Here is a 9,659-nt window from a genome sequence, read left to right on the forward strand (position 1 = left end):
TACTTAATAAATATACACAGTACATATACATATATTATGTAAACAAAAACGTTTATTTTGGATGAGATTAATCTCGATTAATCATTTGACAGCACTAATAAATATATATATAAGTGCTGGGCAACGATGAAAATGTTTCATCACGATTAATCACATGATTTTCTGCAATTAATCGCGATTGTTATGCACAAAATTCAATAATGAATTCAAAAGTAGTGTATTGCCACTTTTTTCATTTAAAAGTACTGCAATATGAACAAAAGTGCAATAACATTTGGTTTGCAAACATTTTAAACAAATAAGGTGATTTCTTTACCGCAGCATTCCTTTTACATAGTAGCAGTTAAAATATTTCTTGTAAATCTCAACTTAAACATTAATGTAATCAAATTAAATATAAAACCAAAGCTATTTGCCACTGCCAGGGCATTAACGTTTTTATAGAAAATATTTTATAGTTTGTTATAGAAAAACAAGTTATGCTCAGAGTCCAGAGCCTCGATCATAACATTGTAACAGGTGCCTTCCGAGTAGAGCCCTGCACGATCGCGGGACCCAACGCAGCAGAGTGCGGCACGGGACAACACTTGATGGGCGAGTGCGGGCGGGTAGAGACTCGTGTGTGCTCGTTTGACTAGTGTGATCGCTCCGTGTTTGTTTAGCCGTCCCTGGCTCGGTTGGAAGAGGTGGGCCAGAGCGCGGTTCAGTTGGCATGTAGTGTGAGCGCACTTATGAATTCATGATTACGAGCTCGTTGCATTCTTTTCTGTTAAAAATAACAGTGAACAGTGGTTTGTGAATGTTGATGCTTAGTCTAAATAATTTTATCGGGAGCGCTGCTGCAGTCTTAGGCCCACCCCAAATGCTCTCATTGGTCGAGACGCGTGATGACACTCATCCCAAGCCAGGACTGATCAACATCCCACCCCTCCTGTGACCCATGGTTTGTCTGTATGTGTTTTCAGAGCCAGTGAGCAACAGACTTTCAAAATAATAACAATAATAATAATAATAAAAACACTGTGTTAGTGCGCGATAAAATAATTGTCTGCGTTAATTAATTAATGCGTTAACGCATTAACTTGCCCAGCCCTAATATAGATATATTTATATTTATATATGTGTGTCTATATATATATATATATATATATATATATATATATATACAGTGGGGAAAATAATATAATAGCAATTATGTTGCATACATTTACTAATAAAAAATACATGAATTTATAGCAGTGGTTCTCAACCTTTTTTTCCACCGGGCCGCACTATGGTCCAAGTGCATGGTCTCGCGGGCCGCACGCATATAATTTACATATTACGTCAGCAATACAAGCCAACCTGATTTATAATATTATAGCCTAAATATTATGATATCTAATCGATTACATTCATTGAAATAAATAATTCTACTCCCCATAAGTAACACCCAATTTTGTGAACTTCGGCTCGAAAGGGGTAACAGCACAATCATAGGCGGAGTTTCACTTTTATGCGTGGGGGGGCACCCACTGGCAGATGAGCCACGAGCACTTTTTTATATGTTCTACATTTCATGTATTTATGTAACACATATTCTACATTAAAAAATTAATTTAGAATGAACAATAATTGCTGTACAAAGAGTAAAAAAAAGAAAGAAAAAGAAAAAAACATACCTAATGCAGAAAAGCAGCCTCTTTTTCCGAATTGCGCAGATGACCACTATATCTTTCTTTCATCTCTTCTGATAAATTTTCAGTCAAATCGTTTTCTGTGTGCTAGATCAGAGCTAGAGCCCTGCATTTCAGCCCAGGCCCGACGGGCACCGACTTTTTTACGCCCCTCGGGCCGGGCTTCGGGACAATTTTCACGTCATAGTTCAGACGCGGGCAGGGCCTCGGGCCTGTTTTAGGCTTCTCCTTATTTTTATATTTTAGACATCCATCAATTAGTGATGAAAAAAGATTGCCGCGCTGGTGGAAACAACACTTTACAGTTACGAATGATGTATTACTCTTACCTTTATGAGCAAAAATGACGGTGTATCCACTGAAAAAAAATGCAAGTGATCGTGCTGGCGTCTCTATGTCCTGCAAAGCGCTCTTCAGCTTCCACTCTCTGCGCAAACTATTGGATACAGCGCACATTTATCTAGGTTTAACATTTAAACATTGTTATATGCTTGAACTGTTTTATATCTATAGATTTTATTTTAGTCAAGTCGTGATGATTTGAGAAGGCTAAATTGATCAAACATATGCTCACTGTCTGCCGCTGGCCACTTGGTCGTTACTTTAAATGCGTAACGTTAATTGGGCTATGTGAGTACTGCTCATGTCTGAAAATAACATGAAAAACTAAATTATTTTACATAAAAACATTAGGCTATAGCTTATATTTATTTAGTACATTTTTAAATTAATGTAAAAACTAAAATGAATTGTAAAACTGAAAGTATTTTTTTTTTAATTGTGTTCAGCACGGTGGGCCGCATTTGAATTCGTGACGGGCCGCATGCGGCCCATGGGTTGAGAACCACTGATTTATAGTCTAATTTATATAACAAAAACAATGATCACTAATTTTTACTAATAAACAAATAGTCTAACCCTAACAAGTAAACTTTACTTGTAACAAATTTTTTTTCCCAACATTTTTTCAAAACCATTCAAAAATTACTAAGAACAAAATATATTTTTACTTTTTTGTATTTCTACCATGTATTACCATGTACTAAATGTACTATGCATGAAATGTGTTACATAAATAAACCTGCCTTGGCTAAAATTGGACTTCAAGAAACACAAGCAGAATTCATTTCTGTATGTTTTAGAAAAAGAAAACTGATGTTCATTCACGGAGCCTTTGTCTCTTTTTCTCAACAGTCCACTTTCATTTTACACATTCATTGGTTGTTCTTAAAGTCAAGGAGGATATTGTATGAATTTTCTCCAGGTGTATATAAAGCAAGAAACTGATATAAACAGCATGTTGGAGTCTGAAAGCGCTCCACGAGAGAGGCCTGTACAGACGGAAGCTGACGATCATGGCCTCGCTCAAGGGAAATGTAGCTGTCCGTCATACTGGCACTTCCTTCATCCGCCAATGACAAACAACAGTTTATCTACGCCTCGGGAAAATATTTCACATGTCAAAGAGGAGACGCAGAGAGTAACAGAGTGGCAGAGAGAGAGAGAACAGGACAAATAGGAAAAATAAAAAAGTATAAAAAATAAAATACAAAAATAAAAATATATAAAATATTTAGAAAATACAATAAAATCAATAACTTTGGGAACAAACTGTAGCTGTCAATCAGAGACGCACCTGAGCATGAGGTTCATGAGCTGAAGCCCCTCCCCCCTGAGGAAACGATCACGATTGGCTGGAAGCATGAGGCAAGAACAGAGGGCATCAAACAGATTCTCCATCATTTCCTGTTCCTCCGCCGTGGCTGGATTATGACGCTTAAACACCTGCGAGGAGAAAAAAAAGGTAAATGTAAATAAATGAATAAAGCCTTTTATGAAGATTTTAGGAGCACATTGTGCTCGTCATCAAGACCAAGCATTATCAATAACTTCTTAAAAATGTTAATGAATAAAATAAAAAACATGAATAAAAATGTTATAAATTATTTAATTAATAACGAAAAAAGAAAAAATTAAGCCTTTTATAAATATTTAATGAATACATTGTACTTAATTGTCATGAAAAAGAAGCATGAACAATATTCTTGTAAAAATGTTAATGTATAAAAAATTTAATTAAAGAAAGAGAGAGACAGATAGATATAGTCAGATGACAGACAGACAGATTTTAGGAGCACATTGAGCTTAATAACCTTGTAATAATGTTAATAAAATACAAAATTTTAGTGAATAAAAAAACATAAAAACAGAGAGAGAGAGAGAAAAAATAGAGTTATACAAAGTTATAAAGAGTTTAGGAGCACACTGTGCTTTATTGTGATGAAAATTGAGCATTAAATGTTAATTAAGAATAAAAATAAATCTTATTTGTTCAGGCCAAAACAAAACAATACCCTCTCTTTATTTTATTACACAGATTTGTATTTAAATTATTTGCAAATAAGCAATTAAACATTGTCTGGTCATGTTGTGCAACACACAACCATCATCAAAGGGATGTTAAAACGATTGTGAAAAGAGAAAACAGCAGCGTGGAGCAGAATGAATGAAGCCGGCCGTATGTTCTGGGTCATGATGATCTCTAAAGAGTCTCACACTGTGATTTCAGACGAGGTTTGCTGCTCTTACACAGAGAAACAGACTTACTGAGAGCTGCTGCAGTAGTACATCAATCCCGTCCATTTCTCCCAACAGCTCCCTCGTTTCTGAGAGAGAGAGAGAGGAGTGGGAGGACAGAAATCAGTGAGAGAGACAGACATGAAGAGCAAAGATGATGAATGTTAGTTCAGTGTGCTAATAAAGCCTAGAGCAAGAGACGTGCATGTGATAAATGCAGGTACTGAGCTCAGAAGAGCAAAATTACACACCAAAACAACACAAATAATCAACAGCCTTATTGAGCTCCATTACTAAAGTCATACATCACAGCAGGAGTATGAAATCAGCTTGATTTTTACCAAATGCAATGTATTCTGTTTTAATTCTCTGGACTTCGTTTTAATTAAGTTTAAATAATAAAAAAGCATGTTTAATCAGTTGAATTTCTGGCTACTTTAATGGCAAAATCAATGCATTTTAAAGGAAACAAAGAGTTAGTCAAACAGTAGTAGTGAAAAACAACAATTTACAACCAACTCACATCAGTATAACAAACATTACATAAGATTTATCATTTCAGTACGGTATTTGATTAAAAAATAGGATATCTTGGATGGCCCATTTTGGTGAACTATTCCTTTAAATACTGTTAAGAGAAAAGGCCTTTTCACATCAGTACAAGAAGTCACAGCATATTTTTGGCATGAAAATCAGTGACCTCCAACGATACTTTTTTTTTTTTCTCTTCACTCTTGGTGTGAACAGCTTGACATTTTGCGATTGTGGGATTTTCAGTTGATATTAAAAGACATGACTTGTTATAAATTATGACTACATCATTTATAAATGCAAAAAGGAAAAGTGTTCAAAAGAAGTTTATAGCCAATGCTGATATCTAGAGAGCAGAGTGACTGATATAATGCTGATTTTACTTTTCAGAGTAATAATAATAACACAATTCACTAAACATTGTTTTTTTTTGGGGGGGGTTTTTAAGGAAAATCGCACATTTGTTGTCCATATTTTACTTTAAACACTAAATCCCTATTGTGCAGCACTTCATTTGCCAAAAAATGTTTCAGCTGAATAATGTAGATAATGTAAATGTAACGAAAATGAACATTTGCTGAATTTTTACTCGCCCTCAGGCCATCCAAGATGTATATGATGTTGTTTGTTCATCAGATTTGGAGAAATGTAGCATTCCATCACTTGCTCTCCAATGGATCCTCTGCAGTGTGAATGGGTGCCGTCAGAACGAGAGCCCAAACAGCTGATAAAAACATCACAAAAATCCAAAAGTAATCCACACAACTCCAGTACATCAGTAAACCTCTTGTGAAGTGAAAAGCTGTGTGTTTGTAAGAAATAAATACATTATTAAGATGTTTTAAAGGGGTCATATGATGCTGCTAAAAAGAACATTATTTTGTGTATGTGGTGTAATGAAATGCGTTTATGCGGTTTAAGGTTAAAAAAACACATTATTTTCCACATACTGTACATTGTTTCTCCTATATGCCCCGCCTTTCTGAAATGTGTCGATTTTTACAAAGCTCATCGTTCTGAAAAGTGAGGTGTACGCTGATTGAGTTTATAGCCAATGCTGATATCTAGAGAGCAGAGTGACTGATATAATGCTGATTTTACTTTTCAGAGTAATAATAATAACACAATTCACTAAACATTGTTTTTTTTTGGGGGGGGTTTTTAAGGAAAATCGCACATTTGTTGTCCATATTTTACTTTAAACACTAAATCCCTATTGTGCAGCACTTCATTTGCCAAAAAATGTAAGGAATTGTTACATTATAATTTGATTAGATTTTCAAATAATAATTACATTTTATACATTCATTTGATTACTACCATTTTCGATAATGAATTTGATAAAAGCTAAAACATTTCATAGGGCCCTATTAGTGTTAAAATTGTAAAAAATAAAAAAAATAAAAAAATATATATATACACGTTTTTTTTTTTTTTTTAGTAAGACCAAATGTTTCTTGGGAACCAAATCAGCATATTAGCTCATTCTGACGGCACCCATTCACTGCAGAGGATCTGTTGGTGATCCATAGTGATGGAATGCTACACTTCTCCAAATCGGATGAAGAAACAACATCATATACATCTTGGATGGCGTGAGGGTGAGGAAAAATTCAGCAAATGTTCATTTTCGGGTGAACGATTTCTTTAAAAAGATTTTGTTTCTCATTGAGCTTGTAATTATTCACTAGTCTTTAATGAAGCCATGCACACATCCAATCAAAGCAACCCATCTCTTATTTTTACTTACTGTCATTGTTTTGCAACAGGATAGCCAGTATTTCACTGCAGTACAGCTTATTGGCATCAAAAGGCATCTTGGCCTGTTTGGGAACACAACAAACACAAAGTTTCAATGTCTTTGGCAGCAGCGTCCCATTCGATCTGTGTGCCGTCTTCTCTATTGTCAGTGTAATTGCTGGTGTGCTGGATTCATGGAAGTCTTCAGGAAGCATTAAGACTTGAACAGCATGACGCTCTTATTCCAGCAGCCAGCGGTAAATCTGAGGAGGATTTCACCTCACGTGGATAAAAGACAGTGTGAATTGTGGCTTATGAAAATCTCAAATCCAGCTCAAAAAATAAAAATGATCGAGTTAAACCCGTCAGAACGCACAGCCAACTTCAAACCAGCTGACATTGTTCACTGAGAGGAAGAAAAAAGAAAAAAAAAAAAAAAAGACTAGTTATTTTTAAAATATATATCTTGTGCTTGACTTTGAACTTAAAGGTGAAGTGTGTAATTTTTCTGATGTCTATCCCAGTTTAATGCAGAGTCATCTCTAAGTAAGCTACTCACAGTCAAATATAGAGTGAAATAAGTGGAATCACTGATGCACTTTTAAAATACTGAATCATTGCTGTGTTTGTTTGAGTGGTCCATCATGACCATGTCTGACTAACCAATGGGTTATTATTTTTGCAATTCTGCGCACAGATATTACACAGTTGCAACATCCCTCAAAAATGCATAAATGCACGAATGCACAAATGAATAAATAAACGCATAAATACAAACAGTAAAGCAGCTCGCTGACCATGTAATCATGTATAGTTACCATTACCATAATCAATAAAGCAAAGTCAATTAAGAAATACCTGGAAATAAAAATAAATATATTTAAATAAATTAATAACTATGTTTACATTATTTACAAAACCTGTAAATAAATGTATAAATACTTAATGCTGAATGCATGATTAAATGCAAAAATAAAGTACATAAATGCATAAATGAATGCATATATAAAATCAATGCAAGAATAGATAAATGTATTAATAAATAAATAAATAAAATGCATAAATACATAAATGCAAATAGTAAAGCAGCTCACTGACCATAAAATCATGCAGTTACCATAATTAATAAAGCAAAGCCAATTAAGCAAAATGTGCAAATAATAATAAATTAATTTAAATAAATTAATAATGTGTCTGTGTACATATGTATATATTATTTACTAACCCTGTAAATAAATGCTTGAATAAATGCATAAATGAAAAAAAGCAAACATAAATATGTAAAATAAAGTACATAACTGCAAAATAAAGCATAAACAAATGCATAAATAAATTCTTAAATGCTTCAATAAATGCCTTAATAAATAAATGCAAAAAAGCATAAACAAATGCCTAAATAAGTAGATGCAAAAATTATAAATAAATAAATAAATAAATGCATACATATTTGCACAAATGAATGCACAAATAAAATGCAATAATAAATAAAATGCATGAAAAAAAGCATAAATAAATAAACCACACTCAGACTGGCTGTAGGTCTGTGCGAAGTTTAGTGGATGTAGTTTGAAAACACTTTCCCAGAGTTTGGTCACATGTTGTGGTAATTATGTTGGTTTGTCAAGCCAAAATAATAATCAGCCAAACTCCATCATCAGATTTCATCAATGAGCAGACTACATTCATAAAGACAACATGACCTATCAGTGAATGGAGTGATGTTACCTTGATCCTCTTCAGCAGCCACTGCATCAAACCCTGCTGGGCCGCTTCTGTACACAGACCGGGACGAAACTCGGCCATGTTCTCGATCACAGCTGCCACAGAAAGACAGAGAGATCTGCTGTTACTGTAAGTCCATGCTTCTCTGAAACGTGTGTGCTGTATTATGACCTAGTTTCTGCAGCGTCTGCTTCACCTAGTTGCCATTATAACTGATGGAGACACAGCAGTGAGATCAGAACACATTCACTCAACACATGAATGCAAGAACGCAGAAACCACAGCACTTATTTGACACTCGGTCCAGACAGCAACCAGGGCCCAGAAGTAAAGACGACCCGATGACCTGAAGTTTGGGCCTTCGCTATACTGTCAAATCAGTTTACACAAGCAGTAAAGAGCGACTGACCGTCAGGCTTGGACAAGCATTTAGAAATTAAAAACTGGCTATGATTCAACTCATGAGAATTTCATTACATAAATGCGTAATAATAAATGTTTACTAATTCTAATTAAATGTATTCTGTTATATAAAAAAATTAAATGCATAAATAAAAATGCATAAAAACACATAAATAGATCCTTATGTACATAAATGTAAAAAAATAGGCCTAAATGCATACATGCTAATGTGCATAAATAAGTCCTTAAAAAATAAGTGCATAAATAAATGTATAAACGAATGCTTAAAGGGTTAGTTCACCCAAAAATGAAAATTAGTCCATAAATTACTCACCCTCAAGTCATCCTAGGTGTACGTGACTTTCTTCTTTCAGACGAATCCAGTCGGAGTTATATTAAAAATTGTCTTTGATCTTTCAAGCTGTTTCATGGCACTCAGCGGGTGTTGCATGCATCAGTCCAAAAGAAGTTAAATAAAATGCGCCCATCCATAAAAAAAAGTGTCTCACACGGCTCCGGGGGGTGAACAAAGGCCTTTTGTAGCGAATCGATGCGTTTTTGTAAGAAAAATATCCATATTCAAAACGTAATAATCACTTTAATGTAGCTTGCGCCAACAGTTGTACACGGAAGCAGCTCCAGGCGGATGACGTATGAGGTCAGCGCTGCGCATGCGCCGGTGAGTCTCATGAAAACCAACGTTTGTTAACAGGAGCAAAGGAAGCAAAGTTTCCTTACTTTAGCAAAGGAAAACCAGTCTCCTCTTGGCTTATATCGAAATCCTCCGACATTCTTCTTTACAAATCCTCGTTTAGTAATTCTAATTAGTGACCGTTGTTTTGTTTTGATCTCTCCCTTGCGCTTCCCTGTGCATCATGCGCAAAGCTGACCTTATATGTCATTCCCCCCGGAACTGCTTCCAGTGTACAACAGCTACATTAAAGTGATTATTACGGTTTGAATATGGATATTTTTCTTACAAAAACACATCGATTCGCTACAGAAGGGCTT

General features: G+C 34.8%; 1 protein-coding gene across 1 annotated transcript in view; it reads right to left on the reverse strand.

Moving 5' to 3' along the window:
* The window catches only part of LOC107694421 (beta-catenin-like protein 1), a 69,092-nt gene that overhangs the window by 45,163 nt on the left and 14,270 nt on the right, over positions 1-9,659 (reverse strand). Inside the window, exons 7-10 of the mRNA XM_016494110.1 lie at positions 8,250-8,341; positions 6,535-6,607; positions 4,284-4,342; positions 3,313-3,461 (exon numbers count right to left, since the gene is read on the reverse strand). Of these exons, the coding sequence (XP_016349596.1) occupies positions 3,313-3,461; positions 4,284-4,342; positions 6,535-6,607; positions 8,250-8,341 (373 nt within the window). The remainder of the gene's footprint in view (positions 1-3,312; positions 3,462-4,283; positions 4,343-6,534; positions 6,608-8,249; positions 8,342-9,659) is intronic.

The sequence above is a fragment of the Sinocyclocheilus anshuiensis genome, unplaced genomic scaffold (genome assembly GCF_001515605.1).
Source record: "Sinocyclocheilus anshuiensis isolate Anshui unplaced genomic scaffold, SAMN03320099.WGS_v1.1 scaffold1826, whole genome shotgun sequence".
Taxonomy (NCBI): Eukaryota; Metazoa; Chordata; class Actinopteri; order Cypriniformes; family Cyprinidae; genus Sinocyclocheilus; species Sinocyclocheilus anshuiensis.